Source organism: Grus americana, chromosome 13 (genome assembly GCF_028858705.1).
Source record: "Grus americana isolate bGruAme1 chromosome 13, bGruAme1.mat, whole genome shotgun sequence".
NCBI classification, from domain to species: Eukaryota; Metazoa; Chordata; class Aves; order Gruiformes; family Gruidae; genus Grus; species Grus americana.
This window is the reverse complement of record NC_072864.1, coordinates 10462323-10484262: the sequence shown is the minus strand read 5'-3', so window position 1 is coordinate 10484262 and position 21940 is coordinate 10462323. Positions and strand designations below refer to the sequence as shown.

Here is a 21940-nt window from a genome sequence, read left to right as displayed (position 1 = left end):
ATTCTGTATCACCCAGCTAGACACAAACTTAAAAGCAGTTCTTTTTGCCCAGTCTAAATTGTGGTAGAAAACAGTCATGCTTCATTCACTGCTGCAGTTACCTTCTAACTTTGTCTGTAAACAATTCACAGTCCTCAAAGAAAACTGTGCCAAAAGAGAGCCTTTTTTCCCCAATTCAAAGAAATACAACAATAAAAGGTAGCTTAAAATATATTTATATATATAAACAGATACGAGCTTGTTTTCTTTCCCACCCTCCTAATACTTTAATCTTGACAGCAATTACCATTTCAATGGTAATTACAATGATGAAAGGTGAAACATCTCATATCAATCAGCTGTATTTATATTAAAAAATAAATGCATAGAAGATTGTGGGAAAAGTAAATAAAGTTAGAAGTACATAGACTACATTTTCATAGTTACTGTTGAAGTAGTGAGAACTCTGCAAAGTTGGAAAATGCCATATTTCAGTCAGGGTTCCAGCAATAGGAGAATACTATGAGAAGCCTCAGTAGAATTTTGGATGTTCAGAGGTCTTCAGCTGCTTTCTGTTCACATAAATACAACTTAGTCAGTCATATCTCCTGAACTTAACTCATAGAAAAGTTTTGCTGCTAGTTTTGTGCTTTTACAACCAAAAAAAAAAGCATTCACACTGAATGAACTTTTTCCTTAAGAAACTTGAATGATAATCATGGGAAAGAAATAACAATGCCTGAAGAGTGAAAAGAAACATGTGAAATAGAGTTGTCATCAGAATTGTAAAAAATACATTATGAAAATCAAGTGTCCCAAATATTCATGGGTATGAGGATTGAATATCAGAGGTGGAAGCTTTGGAGAGAACCTATGGAAGGTGAAAGAGATAAAGCTTCCACACCAGCCATAATGCTGGAGACCATAAAAATCCTTACCTGATACAAGTGGATTTTACTCAGCTAGTTGAAGTCTTCTTCAGATACTCAGTGGTATAAGAACAGATTTTGTATTTGAAAAATGAGATCAGAATCATAGATACATCAAAGAATCATTTGGCTTAAGGACTTCTCTATTTTCTTGATGTTTACAGTTAACATCTTTAAGCTTTACTGTATGGCCTTTGACATAGAGCATCTGAAAGCTTATAATGGATTTACTTCTACCCATAAAGACTCCAGGTTTTAACATCATGTTTTTGCCCACTCCATATACATCTTGCAACTAAGAAGGAACAGTCATTCCTAACAATCATTTCATAACAACAGGGAAAGCTTTCTGCCCTAGTGACCAGGACAAATCTGTTCTCAGATAATTACATTATCATCGGCATAAACTCCATCAGCTCAAAACACAGTAACTTTTGCAAAGTTGCTAACAGCCTGTCTCAATAGTCTCAGTCTCCAAAATAGACGTGTTCAGTAAGGGAGAACTAATAGTTACTGCTTGCCAAAGACTATATGAAGGCTAAACAAAGCATTTTAGACCAAATCATGGGAATAATAAATGCTAAATGTCAGATTTGCTTTTACTATTATTTTTCTTATTATGAAAAGTATCCCAAAATGAGTCAGTTTCTTTAACCTTGAGATGCCAAAGAACATTCACGATCTGGTGCCATTAGTCAGCTCAGCTCTCCCAGCAGTATGCTAGACCCCTGGGATTCCCAGGCAATTTAGTAAAATGTGCACTAATACTACAAAAAACAGCCAAACAAAAACACTAGAAAACAAAACATCCCACCATATGATTGCTAATACAAGTCAGCCTCTAGCTAGTGACCATTCATAAAGGGATTTGAAAGGAGCAAACTTTCAATAAGGAATGATCCAAAATTTCTATTGTGCAGGAAGCAGCATGTTTCAAATCCAGTTATGGTGCAAGTATCAAGTTTCTTCACAAGGTAGAGATGAAACAAACATGAGTTAAACTAGTGGCACTGTATTGTCATGATTCAATCTGAATTGGTCTACTCAAGTTATAGACAGTGAAACTTTAAAAATTAATACTTCATCTAAGCTGTTCCTGAATAAGCCATTTAACTTTAAAGAGCGTTGATGGAAGTTCTGAATTGCCTTTTCATAGAAAATTAAGGTTTTTCATACCTTCCCTGAGGAAGAAAAAAAAATAAAATTGCAGGGTTTATTTCCCTGCAATATTTTCTTGATTACCTCTAAACATTCTAATTTTTATCCTGTGAAAAATCAGTGTATGAGACTGAAATGTATGACTATGAAACATTGCAGTTTAGCTAAACCAACAGAAAATTATTGCATTTCTCATTTTTAAATGAAAATTAGAGTTCTATATGCTACTGAAAAGGCTGTGAATGCTTTGAATATTTTTAAAAGAAAAAACCTTTTTATAAATTAAAAATGACCACTTTAAATCATTTTCAGATAGAGATTGCTCTAATGCTATTACTTGGCAGGTTATAGATTTTACAGACAAGCTATAAATCCTCCAAATAGACATCATAATAGAAATAATTGCACAGTCTTTATAGAGCCATATGAACAATTATACTGCAATATAAAAATCTATTTCCACTATAACCAGCAATGAATCAGATGCCCATTAATGAATAAAGATTGTGAATCATCAACTTTAAAAGACTTAAGAATATGAAATATAACAGCTTCTTAAAACTGGCTCCCTAGCTTGTCTGTGTTAACAATTGCACGACCAGATATGGTTAAGAAATAACTAGAGTTTTAGTTCAGTGACCTAACCTTGACATTTGTCTGATGCGCACCAAAGTTGTTTTGGTACAGCTTTGAAATCCAGGCTTTTGAAATCAGCCAACTCCCAAGGACACACTTCTTGTAGTACATTGGGAAAGTACTGTGCCCTCACCTAGACTGTACAATCTCAGACCTGTTAACAAGGCATTTTCACAAAGCAAAACGGCCTAGTTTAACGCAACAACATTTGTAAGCAGCTTCTTATTTTATCTGAAACAATTCACTCATCCATCAGTATCCAATTAAATGCAGTATGAGTCAGATGGTAACATACTATATTGGCTGCTGCTGACTAATAAGGCAAGTCAACATCTATACATAGAACTATTTAGTGAAGTAATGGTGATTGGCAGCTTTGATTAGAGACAGGGACCATGACCACAGTGTATATGTTTTAAGTATGTGTATTTTATTTAATTCACTAACATAAGACAAGGTACACATTAAGACTTTCATATTGAGTAATTCTAAATTAGTATTGCTTCCTAATGTTTTGTACTTCATGATTGTTCCTTCTCCCACTGTATCAAACACTCATTTTGCTGAAACTTGTCCTTATGTGAGGAAAGAATGTATCTAGTGTGTATGCCTAAAAAAATACATTATTAACCTCATGCTTTCTAAGCATTGTATACAATGTAAATCAACACATCCTTTGCAAGGAGGTTTACACATCCCCAGGGACCAAAGGAAAAAGACAAGCATGCAAGAAATACTGCAGTAATTTTTACATGGGCATAGCAAAGTTATTTTTCAGGTCAGCGCATGATTTTCTGTTACTTTGTTTTCCTTAATCAGTCCTGGCTTACACTACCCCTAGTGTAACTAAGATCACTAACCTAATCTAAAATTGAAAGAGATTTTTAAAAGTCAGTTTGTGCTTTGAGCTTGGATACTACATGCACAGCAGCTTAGCTGAATGTGAGCATGGCAGTTTTGAACTATGCAGGTGTTTGCTGCGGTCTCCAAGTCCTGTGAGCTTCACAAACACTAAAAATCTGCTTAGACAGACTGCCCATTCATACTTGCTTATTTTTCAGAGGATAGTATTTGCTTTCACAGAGCTTGGTGGTTGGTTTTTTGTTGGTTTTTTTGTGGGTGGGTTTTTGTGGGGTTTTTTTGTTTTCAGAGAAGGAACAGAAAATTGTAATAAAACACAATTTAAAGGAAGATATAGTGATGTTTGAGCCTTAGTTTTCCTTCTTCTGACTTCTGAATGCACTAGTTATTTTAATAGCTCCAAAATGCTTAGCCAAATAAATATATCTACACCACTACATCAGAAATTTCCTGTTTTAGGAAAGTGAAATAATGATTTTTAAAATAAGTGTCAAAAACCACAGGAGGAAAGACAGAAATCACTTTGATGTCACATGTATTAACAATAGAAATAACAAGCACAAAAGATAGACAGGATTAATGCGTTCATTCTTCTTGTCATTTGAATTAAGATTAAACAGAATAAAAACATGACTTCCCAATTTTTTTATTTTTTTTCCCTTAACGCCCATTCTTGCTTACTGGAAAATAAAAAGACTTCTTACAGTTATCTGTCAGTTACATAGAACCACTTCAGAGACTTTAAACAGCATGGGTTAAGTGTTAGCCTTGCCTTTATGTCTAAGAACTGGCTTCTGTCTAGACCACCACTTCATGTTACAGTCCCATCCATGACGGCAGTACTATGGGAAATAATGTGCATCCACAACTTAGCAAGCAGAGAATAGAATGTACGTACATATACTAGACATGGTCAAACTGCAGTTGACTGACTATCCAAGCAAATTGTCCTCTTTTAATGAGGCAAATTAATCCAGCAAATTACTACTATCTAGCTCTGGAGTTAGCTCAGGGACCTCTGCATTGTGCTGCGTGCTCTACAGCATTAGTGAAACTGGTCACATATTTAAATTGTGGGTGAGAGAGCACCCCATATTCCAATAAATCCTATAAGCCACGCAGGCTGTGAATACCAAGACTGACAATATTTCCTGTTTCTCTAAGAAACTCTACACTGTGTAAGCAAAGGTAGCTTGTCAAGTCACAAACACAAACCCCATCTGTAATTTCAGATACTTCATATGTCCTTCCTGTTCGGTTTGAGTCTACAAAAATATTTGCAGTTCTTTCTAAGTCTGGCAATCACTGATCACTCAAAAGACATGTGAAAAAAACAGTTGGGAAAATTAACCACCTATCTTTCCATTATCACTGTTTCTTAATGCAGTACTGTAAGCACAGCAACATCATCTTAATCTTTCAGACAAAGCAACATCTAACTTTATTTCAAAAGTAGATTTGTAGCCAATACAATTTTTTCAAAGTTAAAAGTATCTCTTTAAATGGTCCTCCCAAAAGATCAAATTCTTGGTATAACTAGAGTAATTTTGCACTTCTGGATATGAACAAGAAAATACCTTATGTCAAAGAAATGTCATTATTCCATACTCAGGAAGAGGAAGCGAGACTTCCATAAGGCCTGTCTATGCCATGTGACCGAGTCTGAGCTAAGAGCTGGGAACTAGCAGCAGGAGACAGCACACTATCAGGATTCCCAGATTGTATCTTCTCCTGATGATCTGATCTCAGCAAAGTTTCCTTTTCTACCCTTTATTCCTTTTCAGGTATTTACAGTATATATGTACACACTTTCTCATATGTTGCATATAGGAGACAGCAGGACAACCATGACAAGGGTCTCCAAGCTGCACACTTCTGTAACAGTCACAAATGGTTAACAGCTGTGTTTCCCTGACTTTTTAATTACCAAAGCTATATGATCTGGTGCCACTCAGCTTCCATCCTATACCTATATGTGTCTTCTCACTCATACTCACAGGCCCTTTCTATATTTTAAGTGATTTTACTTCAAATAAGTTATAAGAAAATCATGTTGTCAGTTTCTCCTGTAAACTATTGGTTCTAGAGAAAACAGATGGACTCACCTGGTTTCAGTATGCAGTAAAAGGGTTGAAGTTAAGATGTCCTGGGAGGGTGGCAGAAAACAGCAAGATAATGTAATTCTTAAATAGCAAATATATATATCCTACATATATACCTATTGCCTAGAAAAATGGTCTATAGCTTCTCCTCAGTTACTTACTGTGTCTCAGGTCTTCCCGCTGCACAGTATGCTTTGTTTCTCAGTAAAGAAAGATGAAGACATTAGTTAGGATATTATTTCATGATAGTAAAACTAACTGGCATAGTTTGGCATGCCAGTAAGGGAAGAATCAGGACGCCTTCATGCATGCCCCAGCACCAGAGTTTCAACTTCGGGAAGGCACTGTGTGCCAGACACTTATTCAGAGCAGAACATGCACACAGTTATTCAGTGTTCCCAGAGGACATTTCTGGGCTGAAAAGCCTTTAGTCTTCCATAAGGCTAGATAGTTTAGAGGATTCATGCATTTTCCATTAGTAATCCTACTTGAGATGCTGAAATAAAATCACATATCCATAAACTCATTTCACCATTTCAGCACCAAGTGTTGATAGAGGAGATCTGACGCTTACATCTAAGGAAGATAGGTAGAGGCAACAAGATTTTAATTTTATATAAGCCACACCTGAAGAAGATAGCTCAGAATAACCAGAAATCATATGTTTATCCCACTGTATACACTTCATTTTTTTTGCTTAATATTAACTACCCTAGTTTTTTCTCCTTTCTGTCCTTCCAATATAAGCTGCCTTGAATATCTTTTCCAGATGGTTTCTATCACCCTTAACAGCAATACAAAAATAGCCCATTTGTAATTTAAAGATTTTGAACCAATTAGCTAAGTCTTTGCTTTCATTTCATCATCTCAAAACTTCTGTATAACAGATCCCATTGTTCCAGCTGAGATCCTAACGAGCTAGAATTTCTCATTCTGGTGGCCCCTAAATTCTATTTATAGACTTCTTTCCAACAATGAATTCATCTGTTCAGACAACAAGGTCTGACTGTGTTCAAAAACAAGTTATAATGAGCCATGTCAGCAAACACTAGATAAAAGTAGTGCTGAAAGAGGGGAAATTAATACTTCAAGATCATTTATGATTTATGAGTTCAGGGTTGAAATGGAAGTGGCACATAATAATAAACAATGGAAATACCTCTTGTTTGGAGAGTGAGGATGAATAGAACTTACAGCTTGAATAGGTTATTAATAGGTTATTGATCTAAACTATTTCTGCTACAAAAACAAAGCAAAGTTCAAAAACTGGTCAGCAATAAACAAAAATACACTATCAGCCAATAGCCAAAAATACTACTGCACAGCCATAAGAATATGGACATACAATCAGAGTCATGGGTATTGCACATCTAAATCTGCATCTCTTTTGCAGTTAGAATGTACACATCCAGGAGTTTCACACTCTTACTCCTTCCAAGTGTTTCAAGGAGAAGTCAGTTGGCACTGGACTAAATCCCAGGGTGTTATGGTAGTGAAATATTACATGATCTCAAGGGAGAGCACAACAGTGCATTTTCTACTCCAGGCCAAGGAATCAAAAATCCTTTTTTTTTTTTTTTTTTTTTTTTTAAGAGGTGGACATTTGCTTATTTTCTACTCTACCAGTTTCATCCATTGCCACAGCTTGGAGGATAATGACCCTATTGACCAGTGCCTCAGGAGCTGACTTCAGAGGCAATTGCCTACATCATTGCCATGTTTTGTTTTAATTCAACACTATCTTGAAAATCAGAGCCAGACTTTGACGTGTTCCTAAGGAGCGTGTCAGAAATGTGCAATCACGCCTCTAAGTGCATGGGAAAGCTCTTGAAGCAGCTAAGATTTCATCTAGTTAAGTATAAAAATATCTCTTTAGATAAAAATAAAAGTTAAAATGGATGCACATTCATACCTCTCCTTTCTCTTCACAGAGCATAAAAATCACGTTTTCACATTACAAAAATATATTTAAAGTAGCAAGATCCTTGTACTCATGACTGTCTAGGATACTAACTGCCTACAATTCTTGCTTTTCATCTGTAGACCAAATGATGGGTTTTAGATACACATATAATATATAAAGCTGCATAAATCAGTTGGTCTGGTGAATACTACAACCTGTTTCAAATTTATTTAGTAATTTTGTTATATTTTTATCTAGATACATAGGCTCCTGCAACAATTTCATTTTCACAAAACATTTGCAAAAATACAACTTGAGGGAAGCTACTTGATTACAGCTAAATTATTTGCTAGCTTTTAATAAAAAAGTACCAGCAATTAAGTTGAGATCATGCTATCAATAGCTTGTACAAATTAGCAATTTCCACTCAAGTAAGAAAAAAGAACTACCACTGAATGAAATCCAGTTAAGTGATATCTCCCCAAATTCCTACATAAGCACACTCTTAGCCTACATGGAATGAAGGGACTCAGTATTGCGGGCACTTTTTTCATCAATACACATTGCCAGTTCATTTATTCTCAGCTCCAGTTCCCAAGACAAAACTTTACAAGTAACCACTCTCTTGCATGCTTGGTACCACTGCCATAATGCAAGTGCACCAGTGTTTGGGGAATAAGGACTTGAGGTACAGCTGCGCCACCTCTGAAGTCTTAAGGAAATCTAAGGGCAGCCAGTTTCCATTTTGGTACAACATTAGCATTTTGCAATAAAAACATAAAGTGCAGGTTCATCTGTTGCTACATTTGTATTTGCATTCTTTCTGTTGCTCTAATTAAACATCAGAACTTTACAATTCCTAACTTCTTCAAAACTGTGTAACAAAGTAATAGAAAATTCTTACACTAAGCTGAAAAAGGATCTATTACATCCATAACTGGAAAGTTTTTGAACTCTTTCAGCAACAGAAGTTTCACAGTAGATTGTTTTCATCAACAGGATGAATAAAAGATGAGTTGGCAGGTGAATAAGGTAGAAATATTTATTACTAGCATTAACTGAAAATGACAGTAGAATGCCTCTAAAAGCCTGACTAAAAAACCCCAAACACTTAAAAAATTAACTAGCATTCCAGAAAAGGAAATTAAGATAACTGAGTATGCCTATTTTTATGTCAGGTGGTTGGAAAACCACAGAGAAGTTGAAGTCAAAACAAAATTGAAACCTCTTTTTCTGATATAGCTGTAAAAGGGGAGCAGCATCGCATTGGTTTTGCATTCGTTACAGAGGGTTCTACACTCTCTTCTGTGTAATGTCACCAGAGAAGCTTTCAGACTATTGACTAGTACAATCTGTTCTACTGTAGCCAAAGATTTCAAAGACATAGGATGTACTATAAACAAAGTCATAATAAAAATAAACAACCTTTTCAGCAGTGTTAGGTGCATTTTTGAAAAAGGATCAGGGTCATTAGGGAATTTACACTCTACTATTATCATAGTTTTAAAAATACAACAATTATCTCTTATTCATAAACACAGCTCTGCAAATGAAAGAAAGGTCTTGTGTACACAGCTTAGGAATTCACAGGGGATATCACAGCAAAGAAAACTGCTGGCAAACAGTAAGCTGCTTAATGCATGGCAAGATCAGAATTAGGGATGGATGCATAGCTTTTATTTGGTTTACATGTGATTGCAAACAGGAAGAGATAACTATTTTGTTTAAAATAAGATGATGCAACATGAGCCCCCACCCTGGAAGATTTTAATCACAACCTAATTTTTCTGAAAATCTAACCAAATGACTAGATTTCACTTTTAATAGAGCACAGCAAAGATCTGATTAACAAATATATCAAATGAGTTTGAGATCAGAACCCGACCCAAGTCGGTGTGTGCAGCAAGTCAGTGGAGAATCAACTCTAACCCAAACACCACAGCTTTATTCTACCCCACTGCTGCCCATCATTTTAATCTTTCAGTTGAGTTGCCAGTACTGTCTATTTTACTTTGATGGTAAGTGGTTAGAAACAGAGACTCAAACATATCTCAAGCTGAAGTTTGGGATTAAACAGAAGGTAAAGTTGGTCTGCGAGGAGGATGCATTACTTTTATCTGTGATAACAAAGAAGACAAAACAATTACTATGTATCACCCAGCACTTCAGATCTTTGTTCCTTGCTGTGCTATACTGCATTGCTGTAACAGCAAACAATTGGAAAAGCTTTTCTATAGGATCATAGGATCACTCTCACACACACCTGGCTGAAAGCACATCTTGTCACACTCTAGAATTCCCTCCCTCACCTGCTGCCTGTGGAAGAAAGTCACATCCCCCTTCTCATATCACTCTAGAAAAATGCCATGTTGCTCCTTTTTTCTTAAAGTAGTTGCCCAGAACAATAAATAGAAAATGAAACACCATGGAGTAATGGGAAGAGAAGTTAAGAGAGAGGTGGGGTGGAAGGGTGGAAAGAACAACAGTAAGAATACATAAGAGATTCAAGTTTTGATAAGCACTATCCAGTGCAGGCAACTATATCCAGAAGAACGAACTGCAGTTAAAGGAAAAAAAAAAAAAAACAAGAAAAAGGGAAGGGAGCCCCAAGCCCTCCACCACTAAACAAAACAAACACCGATTTATTTCTCGAATCCTCATCTTACTCAAGAATGCCAGCTGACAAGGTTGAACCAAGATATATCTCTGTGCACTCCTAAACTGAACAGTAGATCTCCATCTCCTCACAGCAGCAAGCTCCTCCAAGAGTATTTCAATGTAATTTCCAGACTAGAAGTTTGGCCAAAGGAGAACAACTAACCTAAGCCATAGCATAGCCATGGCCACCTGCAGCTTCTGAGCTGCACAACAGCAGGAGCTAGACACTCAGGTAACAGTTGAGCAAAGATTTCCTCAGCTTCGGAAGCATTGAAGAGTTTTCAGGAAACTCAGACAGGTGTCTCTTGACTTCTTTCACTTTCTTGTACCTAGCGGTGCCAGGACAAGGAGACCGTTTTCCACAAAGCTGAACCACTTTGGGTACTTGAGCCATTAAAGCTTGGTCTTGGCAAAGAATTAATCAAACTTTTGCTCAGATTACCCAGTTCACAAGTTAGAAGTACTAATAAACCACAGAATTTTTTAAGATGTGTGTAGGTGATTGGTGGGTTTTTTTTCTCCATTTTTCAAGAGCACCTGAAGCATATGAACAAATACATAATAGCAAAGAGACTGAAGTCATAACACAGCTCTCCTTTTGCAAAGCTCAGGTGACATCTTCTGGCCAACGTCAGTTCTGCAGGTACAAAATCAAAGATTTATTCAGTAACACACTGCAACTGAAATCCTTTTTGTTAAGAAAAACACCACAGAACTGTGGAGCATGCAGTAGTGATGCAGAAGCCACCTCAGAGCAACAAAGACCATTTCAGAGAGCACAAAGCAAAGCACACTGAACAAAACCAGAAAAAAGCATGTCAAAGTCTCCACCGTTGGAGCTCAGAACCCCCCTGAGCTGACTGTAAGCTGTTGGCTTCTAATGCACTTCAGTAGCCTACAGCCAGGAAGAACTATTTCCATAGCTAGCATCTTTTGGCTGATTTAAGAGAAATACAAAGTCAGAGCCTGAACTAATCAACCCACTCTAGAACAAGTCCCTGTGGGGTCGGGTCCAAACTTTCAGCAGGAAGGTATGAGAAGTATGCTTTATGACCCACTTCCCTGCTGCCTAGGGCTCCAGTACCCTTTTAAGCACTGCTAGTTGACCAAATTTTTCCCCTCTGCATTGCTGCTAATTCAAAAAATCTTGCCAGAAGGCAAAAAAAAACCCCAAAAGTACTTTGCTTCCTCTTTAAGAAATGAGATGTGCCCAGTTAAGTTTGCTTAACCCAAATAGAAACCGTAATTCCGTTTCCTTTCCACAAGTGCTTGGCTCTTTTTCCTTCAAGTTGTTAAAGATCTTCAGTCAAACCATGCTGAGAGTCTCCGACAGCTCAGGCTCAAAGAAGCCAGACCCAAATAGATGCCCCACCGCTTGTTAGCGTGGCACTGTAGCGCAGGCCAATGGGCCGTAAAGTCTCTGAGCAGCAATTAACTAATGCAATGAGAAATAAGACTAATTCTTACCTAACCAATGACTGGAGAGATCCGACAGTAGCAGTTTGAACCAGTTCTTCAGGCTAAAGACAAAGATTTAATAAAATTTCAAGTGTTCTATTTGACAATAATACTTCTTTGAAGGTTAATCTCTCTGCAACAGATACAAAGAAAAGCTTTTTTTGTCCTCGTGTCACGTCATGCTTTGTAATTCCAAGAGAAACACATGCCTTGGACTCTTACTTTTCTACTGAACTATTAAGGCTGTGGTAGTAAAGAGTACACACCACTAGCATGACCAATTGATATCTGACAAAACCACAAGGCATGCACAGTTCTACTTTCAGTTCTCAGTACAATTATAGCTCTGAACAGAGAACCTTTGTTCAACTAGAATATCACCAAAAACTCTTCCTCAAAGTTTAGACAAGTATCTTCTTTTATAAGGAAAAAAAAAAAAAACTGTCACCAATAATTTTCTTTTCTCTTTACCACCCCCAAAAAGACAAACACTTGGAATTAATGGAAATTAAGTTAAGCCTTGAAGACTAAGAACACAAACACTTGCCCTGCTACTTGTCTGTGGTAATTAAAGGATTTTATCAATGTTTCTATGGATGTTGTATTTGTAGGGGGTTTTTGCATATTTTAAGACAATTGCAACACATACTTGATGTTAACATTACAATGATGTTTTAACTGCTGATGAACACTTATGTGCACGTGAGCCTATCACAGTTAAAATATTTTTATGTAGGTTGTCAAATTAACTAAAGCACACTTTGGATATTTTGGCCAGTAACTTGTGTTCCCTCTGTTGACTCCTTAGTTTAGTGGAACCTCAATAGTATCAAGATGTCCTTACTTTTATTTATTAATTATTTCCATTGTGGGAAAACCACAGAGCTGCAAACACTTAAGCAAACTCACACCACCTACTCAAACTACTCACTTTTACCCCAGCTTGAACGTTTACACTCTCTGACCTGGTATCTGGCATCTTTTCATATGAGCATTCCGCAGAAAGAATGCCAGATTCCAGTGCAGCAACCGAAACATTAAGTCTTTCACCATTTAATAAAAATCTGTTTTTGTAAGTAAAAATATTCATTTTACACTTAAAACTGTAATCCCCCTCACTATGTACAAAGAAGTCACCAAAAAAAGACCCCCAAGTCTCCAAATACATTATGAATGTTTAAATATAAATAAGCATCATAATTTCAACCCAAGTTGTATTTCAACCCACAGTTTAAGTTTCAGGGAAGAAAATAATATTTTATCTAGTATTTACATCAGTGCTTAACCTCAGATATTTTACTTGAATCATAATGCTCATAATACCACATTTTGAGAGACAATTTGAGCGACACTGTTTTTGACTATTACTTCCCTGGACTGCTGTGGAAATAAAGAAAACAAATGCCAAGCAGAACTATCTTACCTAAGCCAAACAGACTGTCTGTAAAGACGTTTGTTCCAACATATGTTCAACATTGCAGGGCTTGTATCTAAGTACGCTATCAGATCTTCACATCATTGTGCTTGCAGGAGCAGATTAATGCATTTAGTTTGCTCATTTAAACATTGTTGATTCTCCAAGTCACAAAATACTATTTTATTAGTGCCTATTAGCTGTGTTTGTAGTTAGAGATAAAAATGTCTATGATCCAACTCAAACAGGTAGAACCATTATTGTCCTTACCACAAGTATGGATAGGTTGCTTTCATTGGCCTGCAACAAATTCCAGGGAGCATGCAGTTAAGTCCATGATTTGCATTTAAGAGAAACCCCAAACCTCTAACTAGTTTAATGTTATCCTTTTCCACTGTAGGATAATTATAGCGTTGCATGTTGAACTGAACAAAACTAACATGAAATTAGAAATAGTACCTTTCTTGCTGTCAAAAATGTTCCCCAAAACAATCATTATCAATTTGCTGTTACAACCTACATACAATAACATATCCAGGAGTAACACTTTTGAAAGAGTCATTGTGCTACTATGTCATCTAAAGACAGCCTAGATTTCACCACTGGGTGGTGAAAAGAACAAAAACAGCTTATTTTTATTTTATGACTATATACTAGCTGGTTTGCTACATCAGTTTTGCAGTGGCAGGTTTGCTCTATGTCAGATTATCTTCATAAAAAAATTATCACTTCCTATCAACTCTAATATGGTTTAGCCCCTTTATTCCTCTAGCTACACTGTTAAGTAATTTATCTATTAAGAGGTAGTCTAGAAATGCATTCTTTTACTGCTTTATGTCTAAATTCCAAGCAGTGAAGCACATAACTAATCACCCAAAAGGATTTGTAAGAGCAAATGGAAATAGCCCACTTCAAGCCAAAAGGGTTCAGCAATGTTGCGGAGGAGCTCTCCCCTCCTCACCCAGTTGCCTCTAGGTAGACCAGACCCCTCCCGAGGTCAACGCAGGGCCCAACCTTCACCATTTGCCCCTTTTCTGGCAGATGAAAGCTCAGTCTCCACAGTACCAGCCTCAAGGATGAGGGCACACTTTAAACTGCACCCAAGCAACAAGAATTTCAGCAACCTCTAACATCTTCCACATACCTAAAGTCGTCTTGCAGTCCCTGCCACCAAGATCTATGTGTCAGATTTCTTGAGCCAATCCTGTTTTGTCGATATCTAGGGAAAGAGACAGACTCATTTTATCTGAAAAATAGGGCTACCTGCCTCCAGGTGGAATTGCTGGAGATATTCCAATATGTACTACATGAAAAAACCACTTTGGAGTAAATTGGTTTTCCAGAAGAGGTTTTTTATGGATTCATTCAGTGATTGCAATTGTAGCACTGAATTGCAGGTCAGTCCTGAATAGTCAAAAGCATGACTATTTTTTAAACAGTTTTAATTTCCTTCTAATCAATCTTCAAAACAGATTATTTAAATGCCTGAAAGAGCACTGAGAATTTTTATCTGGAGGAAAAGTACACAAAAAGCCCCAAATCCACAACTGCTACCAGTTTATACCCCAAGATCTCATCTACTTAAGATCTTGGAGAAAAAAAAAAAACTTAAGTACTTTTTAATCTGCTAAACCACAGAAGGATAACACTTATTTTAAGTGAAATTCGGGGGGGGGAAGCAGTATTTTTATCCACTCTGCTGTGCCCACATAAGTTCTTACTCCGTAGCAACAGCAGTAAACAGTCCTATATTCCCAGTACACACATTCTTGCGGGCAACAGTTACTGCTGCACATAAACAAGGAAAAGAGTGACTAGAGAACACCATATGTTAAATGTAAGAAAATACGGCTAATTTGCAAGCTTGGCATGGCACTCTAGAAAGCACAGTATAAAGGAAAACCATGGTAAAATACACAAAAGTAGATGTTCAAAGATTAAAACATACATTCATTAGAGAAAATAAATCTGCACCTATAAGGAAAAGCTGTCATTCAAAGGCAAGACTAAAATAAAGATTAAACGTTTTGATGAAATGTCAGCACTGTTATTTCTCTCTAAGTTAAACCTGAAGAGAAAGGTGCTCTCTCTTTTGCTGTATTTACAGTAAATGAATTTTTGAACTTGTCAAACTTCATTTAAATTACAGTTGGAGGATTTGATGCACAGCACTTCATAGATCAGTAGTTAATAAAATGGTATATTCTTTAAGCAAGTTAGACACTAAAATGCTTAAGTCTAGTACTGTTAATTCCTAAACACATAATTGTGAAGTCCCTCGTGTGTTTGAGCTGTCAGTAGTCACATAAGTCCACACACAGAGTTAAGAGAATATGCATTCACACTTCAAAATAATTGTGGAAGAAAATATGATTTTTGTTTCCTAGCTTCAAAAAAAAAAAAGAATTAGGAAAAAATGTTTGACAATCCCAGGGCTCTTTGAACAGCTGTCTTTAGTGTTGTCTTCACATATACAAGGCAATTCGTTAAAGTATCTGACACTGTTACATCAAATAAGGTTTGGTAGTTTATTTATTTAATTCAATTACAGTGCTTCAATAGGATGCTACTCATTTTCCACAAGAGCGGAGCCTTTCTTACACTCTATGCAGCTACAGGTATTATCCATCTCTCTATTAAATTGTACCAGTCTCAGTGAAATTTGTCTCATTTGTCCATTTGGAAAGTTTTACCAGTTGTTCCCATGGAATCAGAACTGGGTCAGCAATCTTCAGTTCAGTTACATTTCAGTGAACTTTTATCAAAACATTTTTCTTCAGTGCATACAGACCTAGAAACCCAGAGAACTTTCACCAAACTCACTTCTAGAAAGTTATTTTCAAGACTAGTAACAACAACATTTAGGAACTTCCATGCCATAACACTGGTAACAGCTTGACTATCAGAGAAAGACAGTAATGGTTTCAGTATCAAAGTTGGCTAGTGGTATAGAACAGCAGCAGCGCAAGACTATTCATTGTTTCTGTAATAATTTTCAATTGTTTCTGAATTAAAATACACCACAGTAACTGTGATATCATCTCTGTACATTCTTGCAAGGTCTTCAGGCAGTGTCAGCATTGCAGCAAGTTTCTCTTGGTCCACCTCCCCATACTCATTACTTCCAATTGCATGCCTTATTAAATGAGTAGCTATGTTCTGGTCAAGTGAGGCAATGCCTCTGTTTTTCCTCTGAAGTAACAAGCTGTGCATATAACCCAAATTCACCGGTTTCTCAAAAGCCAGTTGTGGTTTCTGCATGTTAATCTCTGTAAGGTGTCCAGCAACAAGCTTTACAACCTTCTCATTACTTAGCATCTCCCACAGTCCGTCCGAAGCAATAACTAGAAACTTATCCTTGCTTCTTAATTTGTGGTATGTGACTTCAGGCTCTGCAGTTAAATAAGGGGGTGTATGGTAGTTTGGAGGAACATACTGATAAATATTTAAAGCCTCAACATCACAGCTGTTCTCGAGAACACTGTGTTGCAATTCTTTACTCCATTTTAATTGCACATCTCCAAAAGCTCTGGAGGGCATGAGAATCCCCAGTAATCTGTCATTCACAAATAGGGTTTTCTCCTCAGATCTAGGATGTTCTCTCTTCAATCTTCTGATTTCAAATTCATCAAAGGCATTGTGGTCTCGGGTTAGAGGGAGCGTAGACCATGTTCCATCTTCTTCATGAACCCCTAAAATTGCTCTGCAATCACCGGTATTTGCAACATGTAAGTGAACACCGTCAACGTGAGCTACACAAGCTGTTGCACCAGAAAAAGCTACTTGAAGGGCAATATTTCTCATCAATTCGTTTTCCTGGGGAGCCTGAACTTCCAGCGATATGTCCGAGTCTAACCTTTTGAATGCACATATCATGGCTTCTTCTAAACTAAATCCTGGCTCACTGTCTAGGTCCAATAAATGTTGCCAGTAAACCCGGAGGTTCTCAAAATATTGTGAAGTTATTTCTCGATACTCTACATCATTTGGATGCTTGTGCCACTGCAGAATAGGCAGAACTGGTTTCATGCACTCCACAGCAAGCTCGATCTCTTCCAAGGTTTGCCGAGACATGAGAGAAACCGCTATATAATGAAGTAGTCTCTCACTTACTGCCTGAGCACACGCAGAACCTGCATGACCATCAAAGACTCCAAACATCATCCCCGTGGTCTGCAAGCAAGTGGCTGCACTTCTGCGGTCTTCGATAGGGGTGTTGGATGCCAACTGGTTACTTTCAAACCTCAAGACAGAATTTGCATTTTTACCATTCAAATCCAGTATTTTATGGGATAATTCACCTGCTCTGAGTATGTCATTGATTTGTGATGGAGACAACTGGAAAGAAAAGTGTTCTTCTTCAGTGGAAGTGTGTCGGAATGCTTTTTTTAAGGAGAAAGTATTGTCTAAGCTGCAGCTCCCAGCAGGGTTGAGACGCATTTTGGAGAAAACAAACTTCCATTTTATCTTGTTTCTATTTGGGATACAGATTGAGTACAAACGTCCTTTTCCTTGTAAAACAATGCTGTTTCTTGCTGAGCTTAAGATCCAGGATGATACAGTTCTTGACATCGTAAGTCACTCCACAAATAGGAGCACCTTCCTTCAGGAACAGAGAATATCCTTACAGCCTGGAATATAAAAATAGGAAAAGTATAAAAATTTAGAAGGGTCACAAGAAGCTTTCTGTATAGCAATACAAAAGCAAGTCTAGAGCTCACAGAAATATTCCAAACATTTTTCCAAAAGAGACTGCTATAGAGACATCTTAAAAGTGATATAAATTTCCATCACTTAATTATAGACTTGGTGAATTTAGCTTAGAATGTGACAGCCCTTCTCTAGTTATCTCATCAGAAAAGCTAATTTTTATTTTCCAGGCATGTTTTTCCTCACTGTGGCAAGGCTAAGAAGAAATTCCAACATTACAGGATATGTAAGCGTAAACTGTTCAGTGAAAAGCCTCATCAAACATGACACAGAAGAAACAGATCCAATGAGTTAGAAAATAGGAACTGAAGTGACAATTAATACAGAACTTTAAAAAAGCCTGCTAGAATACAACTCTATTAATACACTCTAAATACCAAACCCAAGAGAAGATCAGTATTCAAGTCCTAAAGAAAAACCTGAAAGACGTGGCAAATTAATGATTTATATAAATCACCATGATCTTCACATCTAGAACAAGCTAGTCTACCTTTCCAATTCTCTTCCAGCTTATAAGCCTGATTTTTTTTTTTTAACCTTCAAGGTGTTAACCAACTTTCACACAGGTAGGATTTTTTGCATAGCTTAAGGCAGATTCTACTGATGGTTAATTAATGCATTTATCACAGCATCATGCTCTTTGATGCAGTGAAAGTTATAGCATAGTTACATTGACAACTTTTATGGGTTTACAATTCAGCTTGTTCATTTGGAGTGCAATTAGAACAAGCAGCTGTGAAGAGCTCTGCTGCCAACAGCACTAAAACCTAGGGCACCTGAACAGCTGAAGTTCTTCAGTTGCCACGGGGGGAGGTCCATCATATTGTCTCCTACTTTAAGTCACATATTCAAGCTGTGAGATTTGCTAAGTACAACCAGATGCTTACTTCACAGCAGAATTTTGCTCCATGGATTTAAAAAATCTAACTGTATAGTAGCACTTCAAGCACAATTACTCCCAGAAGATCATCCTAGCAGCCAGTTAGAACAATATAGTTTTCTTTGAGCTCTGATCCACTTTCAAGTGGCCTGTAGCACTATGTGCTCAAGGTCTCAGGCCAAATATGCTACATATTACTGCAATATTGTTTTTTTTAGCAGGGCATTTCATGAGAAATAATAAGCAGCCAGCCTGGCCAGTTGCATAAAAATTGTTCTAAGAAATCAGCAGGACCTAAAAACAAATTTGAACTGTTCTAAACAAAAAGCCTACTGATACAACCCAAGAATTTTACTGAAATCCCATGTAGAAAACAAAAGCAATATGTCACAAAACATTTCTGAAGTGTACCACCCCATGCTTAACAACAGAAAAAAGTAGAGAAGCCCTCACCACTACAATTCTGGGGACTCTATGAGGACAGATGAAGACACAGCATAATTTTACTGCTGATATCAGGAGAGCAGATGGAAAAGGCAATGCCAGTTCATCGCTCAAGGCTCCCCTGCTGTCCCCTGGGACACTGGCATCTCCCAACACAACTGACACCTTTTGTTGTACTGCAGGGAGAATGTAACCAAAATAAAGCTAATAGGGAGATAGCTGACACTAACTCCAGCATCAGCTAAACCCAAAACACACCAACAGTACAAGACAAGCCATTCCCCATCCTGTTTTTCCTTCTTTCTCTTCCCACCCTTCTGAGCCACATGAGATTCAAACAATGATGACTTTCATGTTCTTGACTCAAAAAGCTGACAGAAAGTGTTTTGAGCAAACTTAACCTGTTCACATCAGCTGGCTAACAGACACAGCAAAGTGGTGGGTTTTCCTCCTAGCAGCAGAGTTGCCCAATAGTATTTAGACATGTGTTTGCCTAAGGTCAGGTAGCATAGATCAGTCCTGGAGCACATTTCTGAACCACCTCTACTCACTGCCTTTGACTACAGTTTCCACCTCCTCAGGTTCCTACTCAGTCACAGCGTGCAGACTCCACTGCTCCTACCCAGGACACCCACTCATGTCTATTAGCCACTCCAGCACAGGTCATGTTAAAATACAGTAGCAGTGCTAATAAAAGCAATATCCTAAAGACCATTATGTAAGAGCCAATTACATAAACCTTACACTCCCTGTGTGACACACCTACTACTTCAGGACCAAACGCAGCACTTCCTCATCAGATGAATTAGTGTAATCATTGAAACCCAAACTGCCCCCACAACACAGCCCACTTGCTGCTGGGAAGTCAGAGTATGCACTGGGGGCTCACAGAAGAGGAATGCCTGCTTTTTCCAATAAAATAACATATATTCATTACATTTAGTTTTACAGCCCCCCCCAAAACCCCCCATATTATTCCCCTCACGCATGCTCCCAACACTGCCCACACATGCTCTACACACCCAACCCGTGTCCTCCACACACTAATCCCTACCTCACTACCACCATCACGAGCTCCCCAGCCCCACAGCACCCACTCATTGATACTCACACCCTGCCTCACAGCACCCACGCATTGATACCCACACCCTGCCCCACCACACACAGCCCCTGCCCCACAGCACTCCCTCAGTGACCCCCCACACCGCACAGCCCCAGCCCCACAGCACTCCCTCAGTGACCCCACACCCTGCCCCACCACACACACAGCCCCTGCCCCACAGCCCCCACTCACTGACCCCACACACCCCACAGCACCCCCTCAGTGACCCCACACCCTGCCCCACCACACACATAGCCCCTACCCCTCACACACCCCCGCGGGCCTTTCCTCGCGGAGCCGCCTCACGGCCTTCCTGCCCCCACGGCTCCGTCTTCCCGCTGCTGCGAGAGCTGTCCCTTAAGCAGGCTTGTCAAGCCGGGCCCGGCTCCGCTCCCTGTGCCCCGCAGCATGGCACCCTGCCCGGCTCAGCCGGTGCCACGGCGGAAGGGCCAGCGGCAGCCGCCGCCCAGACGAGCCCCCCGCGGCGCTCCCCCGCACGCTCCCCGGAGGCGGCTGGCGCGCCCCTCTGGCGGCGGCAGCACTTACTTCTCGCTCAGACGGCTGCCCGTGCCCCAACGCAGCTCTCCCGGGCGCATCCACCGGCCGCAGCCGCCACGCGACCACCGCCGCCCGCAGGTTCCGGGCTCGCCGGTACAGCGCGGGCGGTGGGCGCTGACTGACAGCCCCGTCGCCCAACCCGCGCCTCCGACGCCAGAGCCGCCCTCGGCGCCCCACCCCGAGTAACTGCCGCGCCGGGGGGCGGCGCGCGGGTTCCTGTCAAGACGCGGCGGGACGGATGAAGCCCGTGGGGCCGAGCCCGGCCTCGCCTCCCTTCCTCTCACCTCTCCGCCATGTTCCCCTCGGCGCCTGCCTTTGCCGCAGCAGCTCCTCCGCCGGCAAGCTCGGGCACAGCTGTGGAGGGGCGAGGTACAACCCGCTCCGGAGCTGCCGCCAGGCCCAGGGTGAGGAGAGATCCCGGGGGCGGGGCCCCGGAGCTTCCCGTCACCTCAGCTGCCCCGCGCTCGGTCAATAGGGCCGTGCCCTTGGCCGCCTCACAGCGCTGACGAGGTGCTGAGGGAGGGTCAGGCGACCTCGGCTTTGTGCTCCTCGCTTTCCGGAGTATTTTAAGCAGGGTAACAACGTGACTAATAAAAGCAAGCAGATGAGATACATTAGAAGAAAGAAAAAAAAAAAAGGCATCAGCAAGATTTTTTCCCCACCAATAAAGTTCAAAAAACGTTATTCTGCTGAGGGAGGGGGCCTTAGGAGTTTTGTTGGTTGGTTTTGCTTTGTTTTGTTTAAATACTATTCTACACTCTTCACTGCTGAGGCCACCAGCTGATGACGCTCAAAATCACAAGGCCCTTTTGAAAATGATGTGCCATATACATTATAGGGAACAAAAATTAAAGGCTCGTTTTCCTGGCTCCCCCCCCTTTTTTTTCTTTCATGTGTCTGGTCATCTTGGTTAAAATTTGTACTGAGTAGTTTAATACTGTGTAACAAGACAAGGAATGGGCCCAAAGTGCATGGTAGTTAATGAGTAGTTATTGTGTATTTTGGATTGGTTACTAAATAGTCCTCACTTTAACCTGTAATAGTGATTTTACAAAAATAGAGGCTTTGATATTACCAGTGCATTTTTTATTCTTCTGGCTTCTTGTATTGAAGCATTTTTCATTTAAATAATGTGTTGCAGGTATCCT

At 39.3% G+C, this 21940-nt stretch overlaps 1 protein-coding gene and 1 long non-coding RNA gene across 4 annotated transcripts; both read right to left on the bottom strand.

Annotated features, from left to right (window-relative positions):
* Nucleotides 1-10624: 10624 nt before the first annotated feature.
* On the bottom strand, nucleotides 10625-14317 carry LOC129212133 (uncharacterized). The gene is made up of 3 exons (XR_008579071.1): nucleotides 14243-14317; nucleotides 11694-11746; nucleotides 10625-10863 (listed from the first exon to the last, which is right to left on the bottom strand). It is a non-coding gene; the product is annotated as an uncharacterized LOC129212133 (long non-coding RNA).
* A 1295-nt stretch (nucleotides 14318-15612) lies between these two features.
* PDP2 (pyruvate dehydrogenase phosphatase catalytic subunit 2) lies at nucleotides 15613-21259 on the bottom strand. 3 transcript variants are annotated; one of them, XM_054840296.1, is made up of 2 exons: nucleotides 20508-21259; nucleotides 15613-17729 (listed from the first exon to the last, which is right to left on the bottom strand). In XM_054840296.1, the coding sequence occupies exon 2, from the start codon at nucleotides 17668-17670 to the stop codon at nucleotides 16069-16071; it is 1602 nt and encodes a 533-aa protein (XP_054696271.1). In that variant the 5' UTR covers nucleotides 17671-17729; nucleotides 20508-21259; the 3' UTR covers nucleotides 15613-16068. The 3 variants fall into 3 exon arrangements, with proteins under 3 accessions (XP_054696271.1, XP_054696269.1, XP_054696270.1); XM_054840294.1 differs by having other exon boundaries at nucleotides 20781-21259; XM_054840295.1 differs by having other exon boundaries at nucleotides 21077-21259.
* Nucleotides 21260-21940: the final 681 nt, after the last annotated feature.

Excerpts from the sequence above, each read along its gene's own strand:
- PDP2 (XM_054840296.1), bottom strand. The coding sequence starts at position 17,670 with ATGTCAAGAACTGTATCATCCTGGATCTTAAGCTCAGCAAGAAACAGC.